Source organism: Trichechus manatus, unplaced genomic scaffold (genome assembly GCF_000243295.1).
Source record: "Trichechus manatus latirostris isolate Lorelei unplaced genomic scaffold, TriManLat1.0 scaffold00160, whole genome shotgun sequence".
Lineage (NCBI taxonomy): Eukaryota > Metazoa > Chordata > Mammalia > Sirenia > Trichechidae > Trichechus > Trichechus manatus.
In genome coordinates this window covers 420,874-444,205 of record NW_004444096.1, presented here as the reverse complement: position 1 = coordinate 444,205, position 23,332 = coordinate 420,874, and the positions used below count along the sequence as shown (strand labels likewise).

General features: G+C 36.9%; 1 protein-coding gene across 3 annotated transcripts in view; it reads right to left on the bottom strand.

Moving 5' to 3' along the window:
- RAB18 (RAB18, member RAS oncogene family) overlaps positions 1-23,332 on the bottom strand; it is a 34,551-nt gene that overhangs the window by 10,787 nt on the left and 432 nt on the right. Inside the window, exons 1-6 of one of the 3 annotated variants that reach the window (XM_023740586.1) lie at positions 22,118-22,173; positions 18,897-19,105; positions 10,056-10,117; positions 3,650-3,722; positions 1,695-1,813; positions 1,554-1,620 (exon numbers count right to left, since the gene is read on the bottom strand). In XM_023740586.1, coding sequence (XP_023596354.1) covers positions 1,554-1,620; positions 1,695-1,813; positions 3,650-3,722; positions 10,056-10,117; positions 18,897-18,909 — 334 coding nt within the window. In that variant the 5' untranslated portion in view covers positions 18,910-19,105; positions 22,118-22,173. Of the gene's footprint in view, positions 1-1,553; positions 1,621-1,694; positions 1,814-3,649; positions 3,723-10,055; positions 10,118-18,896; positions 20,259-22,117; positions 22,174-23,332 lie in introns of those variants that run through there. The other 2 variants (XM_004386243.2, XM_023740585.1) reach the window with 2 other exon arrangements.

Sequence of the window (23,332 nt, the reverse complement as noted above, 5' to 3'; positions counted from 1 at the left end):
CCTGGACCACTGCAGGGGGACAACTAGCCTCTTGCTTCCTCTTCTCACAGCCCATTTTCTACACAAAAGATCTTTCCAAAGAATCAGATTACATCACTACTGCCCTGCTTTCCAACACACTTACACTAAAATCCATCCCTTTACGCTATCTCTTCCCTAATCTCATCTCCCACCATCATCACCCCCTCCCCTCAACAATTTCTTTAAAGTATCTGAAGAAAGAGGAAGCTTTATTAAATATTAAATACTGTGCTCCAGCCCACAAGCTTTCATCCTGTTCTTTAAACACACTAAGCTGGTTCCTACCCCTGGAAATACTTGCTACTTTCTCTGCCTGACACCATCTTCCTGTGTATCTTCACATGACAGATTCCTGATCAGATGGTACTGCCCCAGAGAACTCTCCCTAACCACCTCCACCACTGGTCACTCACTGTCCCCTTACACTGTTTTGTTTTTTGGTTCCTTTCTTAGCACTACTTGCATATTTGTTTCCTCTACAAGAACGTGAGCTCCATGAAGGTAGAGAGTTTGTGCATTTTGTTCACTGCTATATCCTCAGTGTTCAATAAATATTCACTGAATAAACTAATGCCTACAAAAGAAGGATACCCAGCAAGCAAGCAGTAAAAGCAGTACCCAAATTCCTTTCTGAAAAGTCCTACCTTGCTTCTATCTACATATGATGTTCTCCCAATTCCATCTACTGATTTCTAGCAGGTTCTAACACAGTAGAATAGCTAAATCAGCAATCCTTAAGGCTGGCTTCACATCAGAATCAACTAGGGTGCTTTTATAAACTGCCTTCCAGGCCCTGTTTCAGATCTGCAATAAGGCCCAGGTACCTATAATTTCCAAAAGCTCCCCAGGTGATTCCGATACAGTTAGTTCACTGTTCTAGACCAGAGGTTGGCAAATTTATTTTGTAAAGGGCCAGACAGTAAATAGTTTAGGCTTTGCAGACCAGAGGGTCACAACTCTTGCACTTTGCCACTGTAGCACAAAAGCAGCATAGAAAAGTAGGAAATTGGCATGGCTGTGCACCAATAAAATGCACTTAGAAAAACAGGCTGCAGGCCAGATTTGGCTCCTGCCTTGGTCTGCCAACCTCTGAACTACAATGCTTCTGAAATTTTAATTTGCATATGAATCGCGTGAAGATCTTAATATGTAGGTTCTAATTCAGAAAATGTAGGGAAGGGGCTAAGGTTAAGCATTTCTAACCCTTAATGCTACTAGCACATGGCCCAGGAAAGCACAACTTTAGCACTGAGTGACTACAACGGAACCTACCTGTGCCAGGCTTTTACTGAATTCTGTTAAGTCCTGAGAGGCACCATTTGACTGGGCTCTATCTGACTTCACATAATGTAATCCTCTTTTATTTTTACAGAATGAAAAAAAAAGAACCTGATTCTACAGTGAGATTTTATAACAAAAGACAACTATGAACTGAATAAATATACTTATTGTTCATAAACAGATAAATTTAGCAGAAACTCCATTTTAAAATTCTTCATTAATAAGAAAACGACAGCTCTCCACACACCTACCTATAAATAACATGGAATGCTTTCGTGCAAATTTCAGGCCTTCATTTCTATCAACTTCACGGTTTTCCTAAAAGATAAATGCAAAGATTAAGAAAAGCTACTAAAATACTGAGCCAGGGTGCCAAGTGTCTGCCTTCTTACCTTATCAATTTTATTTCCAACTAGCATGTTCACTATATCATTTCTCGTGCAATATGTCTCCAGTTCATTTAACCAATTGTCCAGTTTAAGAAAGGTGTCTCTTCTTGTGACATCATAAACTGAAATAAAAAGTAAGAGTCATTTATTAAATAAGCATTAAAAATAAGAAGCAATGATACTGTATTTCTGATATACAGTTAGCAGCTAATATTACTATACAGGCAACCTGTATTTTTCCTATGCTTTTAAAGCTTAACAATCAGTATCTACTGATCCAGATGAAAAAAAAGTATATTAAACACACACTTCAATTTTATTAACAGATGTTATAACAGAAATGAAAATATATTGTGTGATAACTGAAAACTAATTTAAGCAAAATAACAGCTGTCCTCATTCATAATGATTAAAGAAGTTTGTATAAAAATTAAAGTGTTTTTGCTCTGACCAGGATCACAACAGAGGGTTCCGGACAGAGCTGGAGAAGGATGTAGAGCATAATTCTAACTCACAAAAAAAAGACCAGATTTACTGGCCTAAAGGAGACTGGAGAAACCTCGAGAGTATGGCCCCCAGACACCCTTTTAGCTCAGTGGTGAAGTTACCTCCGAGGTTCACTGTTCAGCCTGGGAGTGAACAGCCCCGTAAAACCAAATGAGACTAACGAGGTACAGGAGTCCAGTGACAAGGGCCAGAAGGCAGAAGGGGACAAGGAAGCTGGTGATAGGGAACCCAAGGTTGAGTAAGGATATTGTTGATGTGTTGTGAGATTGTTAACCATTGTCATAGGGCAACATTTGTAGTAACTGTTAAATGAGAAACTATTTTGTTCTATAAGCCTTCATCTTAAGTGAGAATAACAGCACAATTGGAAGAGCGTAGTAGTCAATGTCACGGAACTGTGTATGTAGAAATTTCTGAAATGGTGTATCTTTGGCTATGTGTATTTTCACCAAAAAGAAAAAAAAAAAAGGTTGAGAATTTAGAGGGTAAATATGTTGTGGGGTTGTTAACCAATGTCATAAAACAACATGTATACTACTGTTCCATGAGAAACTATTTGTTCTGTAAGCCTTCACCTGAAGTACAATAAAATAAAAAAATAAAAAAATAAAAAATTAAAGTGTTTTGATTTGTATCTGAGGCAAAATATCAAAAATTATATATGAATTTAAACATCTATGACCCTGTTAGTTTGTTTCTTGCAAGGACCAGAATTTTCAACTTTGAAAAAGGGTACAGATGGGATCCTGATTGTCCTCTTCTGTTATCTTGCTCATCTTGTATCATCTTGGATAAAAAGAGCTTTTTAATTTAAAGTGTTTTCTAAACTTAGGAGATGCTGAACCAAAATGATAAGAGTCACTTTCAAGTTAACAGAAATGAAATCAAAGCCTCATATATCACGATATAAAAAAGATATTCTCCCTACAATTGATCAATATTCATTTTAAACCGCTTCCCAGGAATATTAAAGACAAGCACTTTTCAACAAATTCAACTGAGAATGCATACTTGGTTTTTAAATTCTGTCTGATTACAGATCAGCAGTGTTAAGTGCTTTATGTTATTTTTCAGGGATGGTAAGACGGAGTCTACTGAAAAAGCCTTATAAACTGCAGCATGTATGAATATGCTCATCACTGAAGACCAGACAGACCAACCACACGTGTGGATTAATCCTCAATCATGCCCTCATCAACATGGACTTTCAAACCAAATAAATCAGTCTGATCTTTATTTTTTAACTGCTAGGCAAATGGCTGAAAATAAATGTGTGAATACTCATTAATTATTAAATGAAGTAAATACAACTTTAAGTTATAGAACAGTAGCCCTAAAAAAAATAAAAATAAAAACTTATTGACCCTCACAAGAGTATGAAAATTAGAAATTCCTATAATCTATAATAAACAACCATATTTTTTAAACCGTGTATTAAAATAAATACTTACCTAATATAACACCCTGCGCACCTCTATAATAGCTGGGAGTTAATGTTCTGAACCTCTCTTGACCAGCAGTATCCTAAAAGTGACGATTATTATTCAATAAAGCAAAGTATGAATAACAGAATTTTAATATACTTATTTAAGAATGGAGGAGCCCTGGTGGCACAGTGGTTAAGAGCTCAGCTGTTCACCAAAAGGTCAGCAGTTCGAATCCACCAGCCGCTCACTGGAAACCCTATGGGGCAGTTCTACTCTGTCCTATAGGGTCGTTATGAGCAGGAATCAACTTGACGGCAACAAGTTTTTTTGGTATTTAAGAACAGAAAGTCAAACAGTATTGTTAAAAATAATATCAATGTACAAGCTCATCTGAAACCTGGAATTTAAATAAGCTGTGTTCTTCTACTGACAAGTATTACATACAGTAAAATTAATATACACCGATCCATCTATAGAAAAAGGCACCTGAATAAAGGTTTTCTACCATTTAAGATTTTTATCATACATGAAGCCCACTTCATTGAAAGCAATAGCTCTCAAGCTCTGGCCACACACAGAACCCCAAATATTTTGATTTAATTGGTCTGTGGTATGACAGGAATTTTTTAAATCATCTCAGGTGATTCTAATGTACAGTCGAGGCAAGGTGGACAACCATTAACTTAAAGAGAAATTCAGGGCTGTATTACTTTCAGTAAGGAATTTCTAGGTTGGACTTTAAAGTGTTTTCTATGTTATCTTCTTTTAGGAAAATGCATAAAACCAAACCATTGCTTGTCACATAGTGTTTCTGACTCCTAGAAGGGTTGGTGAATAACTAATGTACACTAGCTAGAAATGCAGATTTCATGAGGACAAGAACCTCATGGGTTTAATCATTTTAACTCCAGTGCCTAGAGTAATTCTTAACTCAAGATAGTTGCTCAAGGTTTGCTGAAAAATAACTTATATATAAGCTTCTACTTCTGAGCCTGGTTCCTTCTCTGTCTTCTCGCTAACATCCTCGGACTGTGGCTTCAAGGACCTACGATTACGTAAAGCGGCGGTAGGCATACTGCTGCAGCAGCCCATCAACCACCTATTCTATTATAGAAAGATTACTAAGGAAAGTTGTATTGGAACACAGGCCCGTCTGATTACGTATTGCTATGGCTGCTTTCATGCTACACAGCAGCTGAGTAGTTGTGACAGAGGCCACATGGCCCACTTTAGAGTTGACCTAAATATTTATAATCTGGCCCTTTACGAAACAGTTTGCAGTCCACTGATGTACAGTTACCTGAAGAAGCGTCTACAGACATATGTCAAACTTCTACTTAATGACCCGTCCGTGGTTACACATGTAGGCTTAGCTATGGGACAAGCAGAAGCTCCTTTAGATATAGAAGTTTTATACGATTGAAGAGAAGTTTTAAAACAGTAATAAGGAGTAATAATCCGGCAATACAGAGATTTTTTGCTTGGCCAAAATAGAGAACGCTTTAAAACAATAACAATAGGTAGGAAGTGTCAGCAAAAAAGAGGAAGACCCACAAGGAGATGGATTGACACAGTGGCTGCAACAATGGTCTCAAGCAATGAGGAGGATGGCACAGGCCGGGCAGCGTTTCGTTCTGTTGTACACAGGGTGGCTATGAGCCGCAACTGACTCTACCGCACCTAACAAGCACAACAACAGGAAGGAGCTGAGGGAATTTACAGCCCCAGAGGAGAAACTTAAGAGGAAAATAAACTCAAATGGAAACCACTTGGCACATCCACCAACTCTTCCATAGATAAGCTCACATAATTGCGGAAGATCTACAATTCCTTGCTTCCAGATCCTCACCAAACTCTGCACAGCACAGACACATTACCTCCTCCCTCCCTCACCATGGTGATGAAATAGCAAAATTAAAATTAAACTTTCTAAGCAGATAAATTTGAGTGACAAACAACATGATTTGTCTTTTTACAGAAATCTGTCTCAAAGGAACCACGCTCTGATATTTAAAATTATGCAATTTGTATACATATTTTATTCATCTTTTTTAGAACAATAATGTAAATTAAAGCCTGCATAAGGTGAAGTGGACATACTTCTAAAGCAGATTATAATTTTGATAGCATGATACAGGCCAAAGTCCCTGGGTTGTGCAAATGGTTGACACACTCAAAGGCTAACTAGAAGGTTGGAGGTTTGAGTCCACACAGAGGCACCTCGGAAGAAAGGCCTGGTGATCTACTTCGGAAAAATCAGCCATTGAAAACCCTATGGAGCACAGTTCTACTTTGACATATGTGGGGTTGCCATGAGTCAGAATCACCTCAATGGCAACTGTTTTTGTTTCTTTTTTTTAAGCATTTAACATTAACTTTGAGTGCTATAGGACTTTCCCTTGTTTGAAAAAGAGTGAAAAAGGAGGAAACCCATTATTGAAAAAGACAAGACTCAGTCTTGGGATGGAAAATGTGGAATTTTAAGGATTAGCTATTTTTCACGCATACTTTAAATTTCAAGCAGTGCTCCATTCTCATAACAAATAGTTTGGGCCAAGGACCAAACATGAAATATTTTAGTCCAAAGACTTTTTGTTAGACGGGAAAAAAAAAAAAATCCTACTTGCATAATGAAACTGTCTCCGTAACTTGACTAAATTAATTTCTAGAGCTAGTAAAAGTAACCAAATAGGAATTTTGTTGCCTCTGTTCTTCATTAAGATTGACACAACACACACACAGACACAGACAGACACAGACACAGACACAGACACACACACACAAACACACACACACACACACACCACGTAAATCCAGAAAGGCTAAAGTTTTAAAAGACTACAGCAAAAAATGTTTTAATGTTAAAAATATTCATGAGTTTCACACTTTACACGTGAATATTTAATTAGGCTAGCTGTTTAAAGTCTTGCCAGTTCTGGATTCACTTTAGAAAGTTTAAGTAGGTGTGATTAGTTGGGCAAAATAAACTTGTGCCATAGTTGTTGGGTCACGGCTATAACAACTATAAAATGTAAATGCTAAAACAGGTTAGATTTTTGCGTGTGTTTGTTTTCAAAAAGGAGTGTATGGTAAATGTAATGACCTCTTTGTAAGATAAAAGAACTAGAGCTTTCTGTCTTCCCCTTGTGGCTTTATCTTCTGATGCAGGAAGGGGAGAAGAGAGTATTAAAGACAGAAAGGGATAAACTAAAGGCTCTGAAGGAGACAAAGGCCAAATAACGGAGCACAGGGGAGGGGCGTGAGGCGAGCTTGTAGGAAAAGACCACAGAAGGAAAAGCGTCAGTGACGATGACAGGTAGGTCGCGATGTACACGCACTGCTAGAAGGCAGTGGGACAGAGCTCATGCTTGATTCTATCTGACTGATCCTAGAAGGGGCTTCTAGGGGAGTTCACTAATAAAAACTATAGAAGAATTACAGGAAACTGTGGCTTATATACTTCTAATCTTGAGGTGGGAAGGTGTTCCTAAGTATGACATGAAACCCAGATACCATGAAGAAAATGCTGAAGATATGAAGATACGATCTGACCATATAAATATTAAAACCTTGGTATGGCAAGAACACTTCTCTCCTCTGTCTGTCTCTCTCTCTGTATATGTGTGTAACACACACACACACAAACACACTCATCCTAAACAAGATTTGAAGGTAAATGACAAACTGAAAAAAAAAAGCAGCATATGACAGAGGTAATATTACACACATACACAAGAATTCAAACACAGATTCATCTTAAAAAAAAAACTAAACCAGTCGCCATCAACTCATGGTGACCTCACGTGTGTCAGAGAACTGTGCTCCACAGGCTTTTCAGTGGCTAAGTTTTTGGAAGGAGATCACCAGGCCTTTCTTCTGAGGTGCATCTGGGTGGATCTGAATGTCCAACCTATTGCTTAGCAGCCGAGTGTGTTAACTATTTGAGCCACGCAGGGATGCCACATTAATCTTAAACAAGATTCTAAAGACAAATGACAAAGTGGAAATAATGTAGCATATAATACAGAGTTAATATTTTTATTATATAAAGACTTTAATAAATAAAAAGATGAGTGATAATATAAAATGGGAAAGCATATAAACAAAAAATTCACTTAAAAACGATCAATAACATGAGAGAAAATCTCACTCATCAAAAGAAATGCATATAAAAGTGAAATTATCATTGAGGCAAAAAAGATTGCCAATACACAGTGCAGACTGAGGTGTAGAAGAATCAATCTGAAAATAAAACTGAGGGGACTATAAACTCATTTTTTAAAAAGACCTTTTGGTATGTATCAATGTTAAATCTTCAGTCTTTGAGCTGACAATTCTACACGTAGGAATGTGTCCTAAAGGAGGGGACAGGTGCATACAGATGTACACATTAAGAATGTCTATCAAAGCACTGCTTTTCCTTGTGAAAAACTGAAAACAATTTAAATATCATTCACTAAGGGCTGACTAAATTAAGGTACAGCCATGGGATGGAATACTACGTGGGCATTTTAAACTGATGTATCTCTACATTGACTGACATGGAGAAATATACAGTTGGAGGGGGGACAAACAAGTTCTAAAACGATATGTAATCCCCTTCTTTTGGAAAATTGCACGCACATGTATGTTTACCAGTGTATATGCACGTGCTTAGATTTTTAAAGGATGTTCACTAAAGTATGGACACTAGTTAAAAGTGAACTTCCTTCACTAATTTTTTATTGTTGCAATTATTTATTTTTTTGAGTCAGCCTGTATTATTCTTACAGTCAGATGAAAAATCTTTCTTCTCTAAAAAATATTTATAAGTTGATGGTAAACTCGTCAATTCAATAATACCTGCCAGTCTTTTTATTAGGCAGAAACTAGAAAATCGCTTTTAAAAAAACCTTATATGAGACAAAGATCTCCCTGCGAACTTCAAGCGTCATATCCTCCTCAAATCTGCATATTCAGAAAGCAAGTAGCAAGGGCAAAAAGAGGTGACAAATCAACAAGGAAAAGCACCTGGAAAATCACGTCCCCACTTTAGTACAGACAAGAACATGGCATTCTCAAATACTTCAGCACACGTCACCATGGTCTAGTCCAGAATTCTCCAAATTGCTTTCTGTTGGACATCAGTGTGCTGGTGGATATCAGTGTGCTGGGGTAGAGGGGCAAACAGGCTAACAATGATTTAAAGGAGTTTATGCAATCAAAACTTCGACAGAAAAACAAACACGCTTACACAGTCACTCCTAATTTTGGGATGAAATGTGAGTTAGAATAGTGTGCCATTCAGAGAACATCACAAAGATAATGAGATCACACGATGCACGAACACGTGATGTTTCAATCTGTGACTGAGGCACCAAAAAAACCAAATCTGCTGCTGTTGAGTCAAGTCTGACTCATAGCGACCCTACAGAACAGAGCAGAACTGCCCTATAGGGTTTCCAAGGAGCAGCTGGTGAATTCGAACTCCTGACCTTTTGGTTAGCAGCCGTAGCTTTTAACACAGACAGCATTTATCATTTAACCACCATGTTAAATGTCTTCTCTGTTTGCTGACTGCTGACCAGTTCCAACATTATTTATCATATTCGTACACGTTATGTAAATATGCATTATAATTATCACAAGTATGTGTGGAAATTAGATACATAAAATAGTATATGATTAGAAATTATGTATTAGATACATATATTCATATATATTATATAAATATATAACTATGTATTTCATTATCGAAATATGTGATAATGCAAAAACTAGATATATAAAGTAGTATTTTTTATAATACGCATATTTAGCAATCATCCTATTTAGATAGGTAAACATATAGGTAGATGAATGACAGGAGAGACACAGGTTACAACATCTCTAGGTCTGGCTGGGTTTTTTTTTCTCTTTTTTTAGTAAAGCAAAAAGAAAGTTTTATTTGGCATATATTCTAGGTCAGGCTGTTTTGCTGACGGTTAATGCTCCCTCATTCAGCTCTAGCATGGAGTCTAGCTAGCAGCAATGTGGATCAGAATGACTGGATTCATGGAAATGAAAAGAGGCCAGTAAGGAAAGACCCAAGTTTCAGTATTAAAAATAAATCCTAAGTTGACAAACTCAAATTTTATAAATATCTGTACTAACAAACATGAAAAATAAAGTTTTTTTCTAAGTATCACTTCACTCCCCTTCCCCACCCCCAACAACTGCCTTTAGCATTAGTTCAGTGCAGGCAGTCTTTTTACAGTTTTAAAGAAACACATTCAACAAATGATTCTCTCTAGCACATGGGTGACATTTTAAATCAATATCAGAGCTACCAAAAACTATTTAATACAAATTGTTCATTTGCCTCTGGAATATTACACAAATCAACTTCTGCTTCCCTAAAAGGAATAAGCTTGCTTAATATTAATTTCAAATATATTTTAAAAACTCTTACCCATATTGCAAGTTTAGCCTTATTTCCATCCACTGAAATTGTTTTCACCTTAAAGTCAACACCTTAAAGAAATGAAAATTTTGGTAAGTCTCCAAATAAAACAATTTAAAAACAATTACCAAGAAAAGTAACAATTACTTTTAAATATAATTATCAAGAAAATGGAAAAATCGCTTTATCAAATGCTCAAAATTCACATTCCAGTAGCTATCTGAATAAGGTGATGACTGACTCTGCATATTAAAAGCCAAGTGCTAGGATTCTCAGTGTGAATGCAGAGAAAACTACCCATGGCTGATTTGTGAATGAGGACAGCTTTGGAGCACAGTTCTGTGCTGTAACACACGGGGTCGCCGTGAGTCTGAACTGGCTTGACGGCAACTGGTTTGGTATTTGGTTCAAGTACCCTACACACTTCGTGGGTTGTCCAGTGCCAGCCAACCACTAATTCAGATCCTAACTGTAAGCAGCTTAGAGGAGCAGTACAAACATAAAAGGGTCTCTCACTCCCTGTCTCTATCAATTCTTTCTCCTGTTTGTTTTATTCCTAAAACATGGTGTTAGTTTTATACAATACAATCAATGATCATTTGCTACTGCGCAATTTCAAAAACAGAATTTATACTATAAAAACCCCTCTAAGTGAAAAAGGTGTCCAATGTTCTATAATGAAAAGCTTCTAGCAGTACTAATTTGTGTAAAGAAGGGAAGAGCTTCATAAGAAGTCACATAGGGTTTTACTACAGCAGCCTTAAAAACCTCTCCCTTTCCAGGAAAGGAGTGGACACATGCCATCTGGCTTAAATGAATAGTAACTGCTCAAATGTCTTTAAAGTGTATCAAAAATAATGTACAGTCTACCACACTGCCCAAAGGGAAAGCATATTCCCAGATCTTTGAAGAGTATCAAAAAAACGTGCAATCTACCCCAGTGGCCAAAGGGAAAATATTAGCTCAAAATGCTTGGAAAGAAACTTTCAAAAGGTCTTATTAGCTTGTCACAATTAATTCAGAAATGTCTCAACTAAGATGAACAGCCTCCTTATATACTAAATGCTTAACAGAACACTTGTCACCAATATGGGAATATATTAGTAATTCTTGGATGAGTTCTGGTGATCCATTACGTACACAAATCAGGTAATAAAAATGTACACTCAAAATGTGCATTATACCAGGTCTTTCTGTAGGCCAAAGATTAAAGAAAATGTTTGCTGTTTTGGGCCAAGGTGATAAAGGAGTTGATAAGGCCATGCCTGGAATGACTGGGCAACCACCCGAGAAAGAGCACTGCTGATTACACAAACAAAGGAAAAATGAAGTGTAAAGTCTCTGTGCAGCGAAACAAACATCTTCACATACTAAATAAGCTTGTATTTATAGGTCTAGATAAAGTGAAAATTATGTCCCTTAAAAAGTAGGCCCACATATATAAAATAAGCAATATGAAATTACTGATTTTCTTTAAAAAAAAAAAAATTTTTCATCAGAAAATTCTGATGACGGAAATAAATGGTTCAGCTTGTCACTGAAGTGGAGGTTCTAAATGAAGCTACTGGTAAAGATTACATACAGACAGCCTGTCATGCATACGCTAGAGGTAAACTCCTAAGGTTTTTCAGAGGATGCATAAATAACTAAATTTTTCTTTTCTTAAAAACCCCAGACAGCATGCTCAACAGCAGACTGGCCTCTTTGCTAGCTACCAGCTAATGAGTTTACCCAAGAAAAGAAAAATGAAGCTCACTGTTCCCAGAATGTCTGTTTTCTTGCCTACCCCCCCAACCCCACCTTTGACAACAGGGGTAATTCGTTGCTGTCACTGGAATAATTTGCATGTGGATCACTAACTAGATGTCTCCAAATTATTTTTTTCATATTTTATGTCTAGAAGCCCTAGATATCACCCACAGGAGATACTGCTGACCGGAGTCCTACCATCAAAGGCAACAGACACACGTAGCCTGAAAGGGCACCTCATGTCTGGACCAAGATCCCTGAAGTCCCCATTCATATTCCCTTGGTTCTCTGGAGAGTCTCAGGTGCAGAGACCGAGCTCTGTGGTTCTTCCACACCAAGACTCTTCTTGACCAAGTCTGGTTCTTCTGTTTTGCAAATTGCCACTATGTCTTTGTTGACACTGGGAGTCTTTTTGATAATTTTGATTTTGTCAACTTCTTAACCAGATTTGAGTAAAACATTTTTTCAGTCTCTTCATGTGGCTGACAAAGAACTCATAACAGAATCAGAAGAAATGTCATTTCAGCTCTTTTCTTGTTGTTCATTCTGCTCGCATTTTTAATACAACGTTTAATTCAGTTTCTTTGCAAGAATTTTTTTTGAGCAATAGTTGCCTATTTCATGATGGTCATTTTAGTTAAAACTAGACAATCCATAGAGCCTTTTAAGCAGGCAGTAAGTGGAACATGAAAATTTATCAAAGATAACACAAACTCAGACATAAAGAGATACTTGTAACGGGACCGGAACATATAAATAGAAGCACCTACCTTATTAAGGAAGAGAAAAATCAACAAATAGAAACTGACTCAAAACTGACAAAGATGTTAGAATCAGCAAATGAGGACATTAAAAATAATTGTAACTGTACACCAGATGTTCAAAAGTTACGTAGACATTTAAGATATAAAAGGACCCAAATCAAACCCCTAGAGATGAAAATAACACTGGACGTGATTAACGGCCGATTAGACGTTGCACAAGAAAAGATCAGTGAATCAGAGAAACAGCCATAGAAACTAAAATGAAACACAGAGCGAAAAGAAAATCAGAGAAAACGATAGCGCTTTAGGGAGTTATGGGACAGCTTCAAGCAGCCTAATATATAAGCAATTAAGAGTCCATGAAAAAGGAAAGGGGGGGGGGGCTGAAAATATATTTAAAAAAATAGCTGAAAAAAATCTCAAATCTGATGAAAATTATCAATCTATAGATCCACAAAGCTCAATGAGCCTCAAGCACAAGAAACGTGAAGAAAAGCTATGCCAAAGAACATCATAATCAAAACGCTCAAAAGGGAAATTAGAAAGTACTGCACTAAGTATTTTGAATGAAAAGAAAAACATGAACATATCAAATTTGTGGGGTGCCACTAAAGCAGTACTTATGGGAAATTTTATAGCACTAAATGCCCATATTAGGAAAGAAAAATGAACTCAAATCAATGACCTCAGTTTCCACCTTAAGAAGCTAGAAAAAGCAGATCAAATTAAGTCCAAAACAAGCAGAAAAAAGGAAATAATAAAGTTCACACAATAAATCAATGAAATCCAAAATAGAAAAACAACAATTGATGAAAACAAAAGCTGGTTCTTTAAGAAAAATCAATAAAACTGGTAAACCTGCAGCCATGCTGAAAAAAAGAGAAGATAAAAATTGTCATCATGAAGAATGAGAGGTATCACATCATTTGTAGATTTTATAGCTGTTAAAAGGATAATGAGGGGATGTTATAAGTTTATACCAATACATCTGATAACTCAGATGAAATGGATAATATCCTTGAAAAATTAAAAGCTATCAAAATTGACTCAAGAAGAAACAGATAACTTGAATAGCCCTAAATCTATTAAATAAATTGAATCTACGGTTAAAAAGGTTCCCATGGAAAAAAACTTAAGGCCCAGGTGGTACTAAACATGCAAGGAAGTAATAATATCTACTCTAAACAAACTCTTTCCAAAAACTGAGGAAGAGGGAATACCTCCTCAGTCATCCTATGGGTTCTACACTACCCTGACAACAAAACCATACAAAAATATTACAAGTAAAAAAATAAAACTATAGACTAATTATCTCTCATGAACACAGATGAAAATTCCAAACAAAATTTTATAAAGAACCCAAAAATGTTTAAAACAAAAATACATCATGACCAAATGGCATTTATCCCAAAAATGCAAAGTTGGTTAACATTACAAATCAATGTGTATTTCACCATATTAACAAACTAAAATTATCATAAGATCATCCCAACATATGCAGAAAAAACATCTGACAAAATGCAACATGCATTCCTGATAAAACCTCTCAGCAAATTAGGAATAGGAAGAACTAACTCAACCTGTTAAAGGCCATCTATGAAAAACATACAGTTAACATCATACTTAACTGTGAAAGACTGAATGTTTTCCCCTAAATACTGGGAACAAAATACAGTAAGGGTATCAGCTCACACCACTTCTACTCAACATTATACTGGAGATTGTTAGCCAGGACAATGTCAAGAAAAAGAAAAGGCATCTAGATCTGAAAGGAAAAATGAAGACAATCCAATGTAATCTACAAAAAAAAAAAAAAAGCTCCTAAAACGAATAAGCAAGTTCAGCGTGGCTACAGGGTATAAAATCAACATATTAAAAAAAAAAAAAAATTAACTTTCTTTGTATAAATTAGCAACAAACAACAGAAAAGTGATTTTTTTTAAAATACCATTTTATATCAAAAACTACAAAATACTTAGGAATAAATCTGACCAAAGTGAATGGACAAAACAGTGGTACATTCATACCATGGAATACAACTCAGCAATAAAAAGGAATAAAGTACCGATGCTTGCAACAACTGGGATGAAGTACAAAGGCGTTATGCCAGGTGAAAGAAGTTAGTCTCAAAAAGTCAACATGCTCTATGAGTCCATTTATATGGCATTCTTGAAAAGACAAAACTATAGTGATGGAGAACAGATCTGCCGTTGGCAGGGCTAGAGGTAAGGGAAAATGTGACTATAAAGGGACAGCATGAGGGAGTATTTTGGGATGATGGAACTGTTTGGCATCCTCATTCTGGTGGTGGTTATATGACCATATAAAAAACTCAAACCCACTGCCATCGAGTCAATTCAGACTCACGGTGATCCTACAGGACAAAGCAGAACTGCCCGACAAGGTTTCCAAGGAGTGGCTGGTGGATTCAAAAGGCCAATCTTTTGGTCTGCAGCCGAGGTCTTAATTACTGCACCACCAGGGCTCCCCAGGAACATAATAGGTCAAAAATATTTCCTGAAAGAATAAACAGATTATCCCAGAATGTGTCTTGTAAAATCTGTTGTTGTTGTTAGGTGTTGAGTTGGTTCCAACTTATAGCTACTCTATGTACAACAGAACGAAACACTGCCCAGTCCTGCGCCATCCTCACAATCGTTGCTATGTCTGAGTGCACTGATGCAGCTGCTGTGTCAATTCATCTCATTGAGGGTCTTCCTCTTTTTTATTGACCCTCTACTTTACCAACCATGATATCCTTCTCCAGGGACTGGTTCCTCTTGATAACACGTTCAAAGTATGTGAGACGAAGTCTTGCCATCCTCACTTCTAAGGAGCATTCTGGCTGTACTTCTTCCAAGACAGACTTGTTCATTCTTCTGGCAGCCCATGGTATATTCGATATTCTTCACCAACACCATAACTCAAAGGCATCAATTCTTCTTTGGTCTTCATTATTCACTGTCCAGCTTGCACGTACGTATGAGGCAACTGAAAATACCATGGCTTGGGTCAGGCGCACCTTCGTCCTCAAGGTGACACGTCTGCTTTTTAACACTTTAAAGAGGTCTTTTGCAGATGTGCCCAATGTAATACTTCACTTGATTTCCTGACTGTTGCATTCGTGGCTGTTGATTGTGGATCCCAGTAAAATGAAATCCTTGACAACTTCAATATTTTCTCCGTTTATTATGTTGCCTATTGATCCAGTTGCGAAAATTTTTGTTTTATGTTGAGGAGCCCTGGCTGCACAGCAGTTAAGAGCTTGGTGGCTAACCAAAAGGGCTGGCAGTTCGAATCCACCAACCTCTCCTTGGAAGCCCTCTGGGGCAGTTCTGCTCTGTCCCATAGGGTCACTATGAGTTGGAGTTGACTCAATGGCAATGGTTTCATTTTTAAGCTGAGGTGTAATACATACTGAAGGTGGCAGTCTTTGGTCTTCATCAGTAAGTGCTTCAAGTCCTCTCCACTTTCAGCAAGCAAGGTTGTGTCATCTGCGTATTATAGGTTAGTCTTCCTCTAATCCTGATGCTGCACTCTTCTTCATATAGTCCATTTTCTTGGATTATTTGCTCAGAATACAGATTGAATAAACATGGTTAAAGGATACAACCCTGATGCACACCTTTACTGATTTTAAACCCCTTGCTCTGTTCAAATGACTGCCTCTTAGTCTATGTACAGGTTCCTCATGAGCACAATTAAATGCTCTGGAATTCCCATTCTTCCCAATGTTATCTATAATTTGTTATGATTCACACAGTCAAATGCCTTTGCATAGTCAATAAAACACAGGTAAACATGTTTCTGGTATTCTCTGCTTCCAGCCCAGATACATCTGACATCAGCAATGACATCCCTCGTTCCACGTCTTCTTCTGAATCCAGCTTGAATTTCTGGCCGTTCCCCAGTGTGATGGTTCAGATTGTGTGTCAACTTGGCTAGGCTGATTCGCAGTGTCTATATGTGATCACTCCCATGACTGAATATGCTGTGAGCAGCTAATCAGTGGAAAGGGAGTTTCCCTGGGGGTGTGGCCTGCATCTGAATATAAGCAGACATTCTGGCTTTTTGCTCGCTCTGCATTCTGTGGCTGCCTCCCATTCATCTGACCTCCGGTTCTTGGGACTTGAGCTATCAGCTTATGTGCTGATCGTGGGATTGGTCTATCTTCACAGCCTGTGAGCAGGGTCCTGCTTTCCAACCTGTTGAACTTGGGTTCACCAGTGCCTGCAGCTACGTGAATCAGGAGACGCCTCTATCCTGATCCAAGGACTTGGCACGTTCCAGCCTCGACAACTGAGTGAGCTGTTTCTTTGACATAAATCTCTCTCTATATATATTTATATGCTTCAGTGGTTTTGCTTCTCTAGAGAGCCCAGCCTAAGACACCTGTTGATGTACTGCTGCAATGTTTTTGAATTACCTTCAGCAAAATTTTACTTGTGTGCAGTATTAATGATATTGGGGCATTTAGTGCTATAGGATTTCCCCTAAGTAATGCTTTAGTGGTATCCCACAAATTTGATACGTCATGTTTTTCTTCTCATTCAAAATACTTAGTTCAGTACTTCCCAATTTCCCTGTTGAGTATTTTGACAAATCCCTACTTCTTTTCAATTAAAGATTTACTTTGTTGCCAAGTTCAGGATTTTGTAAAACTGTTCCATGAACTTGAAGAAGTACTGAGTGCTTTATTCAAAATATACGTTTGTTCTATTATTCTATTTGCCTGTGCCTTTTGTCTTTTGGCTCTATCTAATTCGAAAAGAAATATAACAAATCTCCTACTATTCTGTATTTTCATCAAGCTCTCCTATCGTATTTTGAAGATTTTGCTTTTATATACAGCTTCTATGTTTATGTCTACTATATTGCTGCTTTGTTAATTATTTGGGTCTTTCATCAATGCATAATATCCTTTGTTCTGTTCAGTGCATTAACCTTAAATTTGACCTTATATTACCACCCCTACTTTCATTTTGTTTGCATTTGCCTAGCCTATCCCTTTATTTTCAACCACTCATTTGTTTTAAGTACTTTTCAACCTCATCTGAAAATCTGACTTATTAGGAGAATTGGGCCCATTCACATTTAATTAACTCACATATTTAATTTTGTTGCTTCCTTCTTATTTGTTTAGCTTTCTTTCACATTTTGTTCAATCTGTGGTGAAGTATGAGGTAATTAAAAAAATACCAAATTAGAAGTTGGAAGGTTGTATTTAGCCCCTACTCTCGTTGTTTTTACATTTCTACAAGGATCTAGTTTCCATGCTTAATTTTCAATCCATTCTATCTACAAAGCTAATTAAGTACTTCAGATAACCACCTGATTAATTACTACCATAAAGCCTTAGCATAGCAGAACAATACCTTCTTCTCACAAATGCTCCCAAGTAACAAAATATTCTTGCAGTTTTGTGTATTAGGGTGTTTAATTTTATTTCACAAATGTTACCTGAATTATATCTTAAATATCTGTTGCGTTCATTATGCTTTTTCTTCTGAGACTCAAATATGCGTATGTTGGATCTCCTTTTCTGTTTTCCGTATCTATCATTTTTTTCTCTAACTTGTTTTTTTATTCATTTCAGTAAACTGCCTGCTTTTCCATTTTTAGACTGTATTCTCCCTTGTGATCCTTCCAATTTATCCCTTATTTCAATGATGGTTTTATTTTTTTTTTCTTCCTGTTCATTCAGCTTACAATGCATTTTCTCACACAGTCACACCATCTGTTCTGTGACCTCTTCTATCATTGCTTTGGTGCTCTCAGACGTGACTATTTCATAAGCTTCCTAAATTTATGGTAAAATGTCTGATCACAATTTCATCTACTCCGCGGCAATATTTTTTGGTGAGTATTCTTCATTTGTTATTTGTTTTTCCTGTTCCTTTTGTCTTCTCGAATCTTTATAGTAGCCCTGAGCTAGATTCCGTGATTATTCCTTTTTGAAGGAGATGAGGTTTTCCTTGACCAGCTATTCGCAGGAGGTTCATGCAGGAGGCCAGGATGGCTCCAGTTCTGGACTGGCAAAATTTTTTCTTATGATTTTACGTGAGAAATCCTTTACCTTTTACTTCTCAGCAGCTGCTGTAAGTATGGAGGTCGGCAGCCATGATGTTGACAATGCAAAGTCATCTCCCCTACTGCTACGGAGACAGGCATGCAGCTTCTGGCAGAGATGGCCTGTCTGAATCCTCGTTTGGCTTCATCTTCCCAACTCTTAAAATCAAACCAGGTGCAGGGAACCTCCTGCCATTAACTGAAGAAACCCATTTTGCCTCTGCAAACAAAGGATTTAGGTTTTGTACCTCAGCATGGACTCTCTCACCTTCAGGAAGCATTTGTTGCTGGCTGTGAGCTCTGCAGCTGTGAAATCCTCTCTCTACTTTTTCCCACGTGCACCCTACTTAATCTCCACTGCTTCTGGCAACAATCCCACCTATTTTATGGCTTGCAGTTTTAGCTGTCTTCCAGTTTAGTGGAAAATGGAGTTTGTGTTTTAGTTTTTCCCTCTCTTTGTTGTTTTTAGCTAACTGCCTGAAAGCAAAAGAAGAAAATGGCAGCTTTATAGTAGCATCTTCAAACCCAAAGTCCAACAATTATCTTATAAGCATATTATACAAAACTGCAATTTGTTTTGCTGTATTACTGAAAGATAAAGGTGAGTTCTTACTATTTTAGTATGAAGTAAAAATACTGATTTTCCACAAAACACTAATTTTCACAAAGCCTTTAATTTTGAGCTAATTGTTTTTATTTTTAAAACTCATGTGTATATTGGTTATAGCCTAAGGCAGAAAGTAATCTGATACCTAAACATAAAAGGTATTTTTTAGATACTCAAGACACAGGACCCATTTGGGGGACAAATTATATATATTCTTATCAAGATGCCAGAATCTTAGTATTTGTTTTTAAAGCAGACAAAGCCTTTATTATTAACAAGGACAAAACATGACATAAATTCAAAATTAAGATCTGTCATTTCTCAAGTCCCCAGGTTCCATTTGGGTTTGAAATGAAAATAGTTTCAGATTATGTATACAACCATGCCCTTAGAAAACTTTAACTCCAGGCAAGCTTCTTTTCCTGCCAGTTACTATTTTTCTACTCTCTGCTATGCATTACCAAGCATCTTCTGAGCAAAATAAAGTTTTACTATTAGCCAATTTTTTTAAAGAGCAAATAATACACCCAAAGCCAAATTAAAATGGATTTTGAATTACTGTTTTAAATGATTCTCTTTCACACATGTAACGGTAAATCTGTCAATGTTAATATGTCATAAAAAAGCTAAATAATACCTGGTATAATTTATTAAAACTTTAGAGGTACTTATGAGTTCATATTGGTAGAACAGAAGAAATAAAGAAAAGCTCTTCCTTACAAAATTCCAGATAAGAAATGCAAAGAATGATAGAATTTAAAAAATCACCACTGCCATAATAATACAGGTAATCCCCGACTTACATTCGAGTTACAATGAACCAGACTTACAACCATCTTTTTTTTTGTACATCTTATCGTTAGTAGTATGTACAATGTTTCAGTGCATAAACTGCTGATGTTATCAACCCCAAAAGACAAATAAAGATTGGATTTTTAAAGATATTGATAATAAAAGGCAATAATAATGAAAACTAAAAAAAAGGTATTTGACTTACATCAGAACCGACTTACACAGAGTAGTCGTCGGAACAGAACCCCATTGTAAGTCGGGGACTACCTGTACTTGTATTACTATGTAATAGATAATCATCATCATAATACTTGTTTAGGCAATGGATGTTAAAAACGTGGGAAAAAAGTATGATAAGAAAAAGGATACCTATATAGCCTCAAATTATCTCCCCACAAGATGCTTATTAATTACAAAGGGAAAAATCATAACTTTACAGTGGAGAAACCTGGCAGAAATCACCTTAAGTGACCAAAGTCCCATCACTAGTAATGGGACAAAAGATGCCTTGTGCCTTCTGGCATAATGCTCTGAGGAGCACTTTCGTGGAATTCCTGCCAAAAATATATAACCTGAATCTAACCATAAGATGCACTGGGCAGATGTGTACTGAGGGACATTCTACAAAATAACTGGCCTGTACTCTTCCAAAATGTCAACACCATGAAAGACAAAAGAACTGTTCTAGATTAAAAGAGACTAAAGAGAAATGACAACTAAAGTAAATGCGTGATTCCAGACTGGATCCTGAGCCTGAAACAATTTTCTTCCTTTGCTATACGGGACATTAGTGAGACAATTAATGAAATCTGAATGTATGCAGACAGTAGTATTATAGCAATGTTAAATTAGCAAACACACATTAAAGTATTTAGAGATTAAAGGGCATCATGCCTGCAATTTAGACTCAATTCAGAAAAAAAGACTACTGTGTGTGTCTGTGTGTGTGTATAGAGAAAGGGAGAGAGAACACAGAATAAGCAAATGTGACAAAGATTAACATATAGGGAATTTGAGTGGGATAAACATATACTCTATGTACTATTTTTTACAATTTTTCTCTAAATCTCAAATTATTTCATAATAAAAAGTTGGGGGGGGTAAACAGAAGCACAATAAATAAAAATAACTATAGTCAGTTAAAATAAACTATTTTCCCTAAAAATAATGCTAAGTAGTATCATCTTTCCTACAATCTACTCAACAGATCATGAAATTTTAGAGCTAGAAAAAACATGTATTATCTGTCGTCCAAACATCTCAATTTACAGACAGAGACAATAAGGCCAAATGACCTGCTCAAGACCACACAGCTAGTTCAAAGAAGAGTTAAGACTATTATCAGCTCTGACTCAGTTCAGCCATCTTTCAACTATTCCAAGCTGCCTCTTGATACCTTTACATTATTATCTACTCCCTAAGCATGAGCAAAATATTTACCACTACATTTTCATATATTCTAATAAGCTATTGTGGCAAACCACACGAGCTTCTTTCAGGCAATCAAAATTTCCTTTTAAAAAGGCACGCAGGCATCACTGCTTCTAAAAATCTGTAATAACTAGTATGAATAAATATGCTGCTTTCATAATACATGCCAGACACTGTGGCAAATGCTAAAAATATGAAATTAAGGCACTCTACAATATGACACTGTTAGTCCATGATGATAGAAATCAAGCCTGTATTATTCACCATTACAGACACATCTCTTAGGACATCGTACAATAAATATTCAAATAATTGTGTGTTGCTAACTAAAAGACAATCCATAGTACAGGGAAAAAAATGTGTGTATAGATAATCATAATATTAGTGGTATTAATAAAATGCCATGAGACAACAAATAAGGCAGTTATTTTTGCTTGGTGGCATCTAGAAAGGCTTCAGAGATTTAATGACAGCACAGTTAAGCCTTGAAGGTAAGTAAGATTTCAACAGCCATGGAAGCAGAGGGGTAGTCAGAGGAGGTCACTGAGAGTTAGATAAAACTGCATGAAGTTATGCAAATATTCGGCATTTTTACATAAAACTGCCTGAAGGTACGCAAATATTCGGCATTTTTACTGACTTTTTTTAACAAGGCTTACCTATTGTTGCTGCGAGTTCTGGATCAAAAGTATCATCTGTGAACCTCAAAAGCAGGCTAAAAGAGATGTTAAAAAGACAGATTAGGAATTTGACTTTTCTAACCATTTGATAAATGTGCTCATAACTTATATTTTGCGACAAATTATTAGACACACATAAGAGCTGATGTAGGTCTGCTCCTAGGAATTCTGCCTCACTGCAAGTACACACGAAGGAATTAAATTACTAGAAAGGCAATTAAAGAAGCAAGAGCAAAGTTGTCTACTAGAACTCCCCAGCTCCATTACACAAATCCCCAAGTGTGAAAAGTTATTATTTTTGTTTTTTTTACTGTGCTGGAATCTCTTTCTGAGAAAATATTAGCAACATATCATACTTTAATTGTTATGGATGAAGAAGAGAGAAATAAGAATCTCTTGCAACGCAAAAAACAAAAATGTGATGTATAATCCACTCTAAACTCAAGTAAAAACAAAAAGTTGTGAAGGCCTAGCATTTTTATAACAAGTAGTATGAGTATTACCTAGGATGGAAGACAGACCCGAGTAAAAGGTGAAGGTCGGAAGATAACACCCAGCATATGCTAGGTAAGGTGTATGGAATCAAGTAGGCAATACGGAGCTACTGAACGATTTTGGAAAAAGACTGAGAGAACTGTTCTACGTTTTGAAAAGTTAATGCCAGCAGAAAATGCAAGCAAATCAACAAGTCAACTGCCATGGTTATGGTGAGAGATATGTAAGATGAAACCTAGGAAATGGTAAGGAAACTAGAAAGGAAGGGAGGAAAGCAAAAGACCCTCACATTAGGAGGACATACTACGATTTTACATCTCCTAGAATTATTTTCTTTAACATGCGTAGAAACGTCAATTATTAGAAGCTCTTAGAAAATAAAACCTAAGGTCATTTTTAAAGGTGGCCCACTACTTACGCATTCCTGTCTTAGACTAAAGGGATTTTTTAAGCAGTCACATGTTCAATGGGTTCTTTCACAGCTGAGTCATAAAAAAACCACAGAAGGGACAACGGGGTGCGCCCGAACAGGGCAGGAACGTGACACACGGCGTCCCCAAACCTCCCGCGTGGAACATGAGTATCTAGAGAAAGCCCAACAAAAACCCTAACGTGACGAAGTCACACCTCCCGACCCGCGCGGTGACGGCGGCCGCACTCGGCCCGGCCCGGCCGCCACGCCCTGCTCCGCGGCGGCCG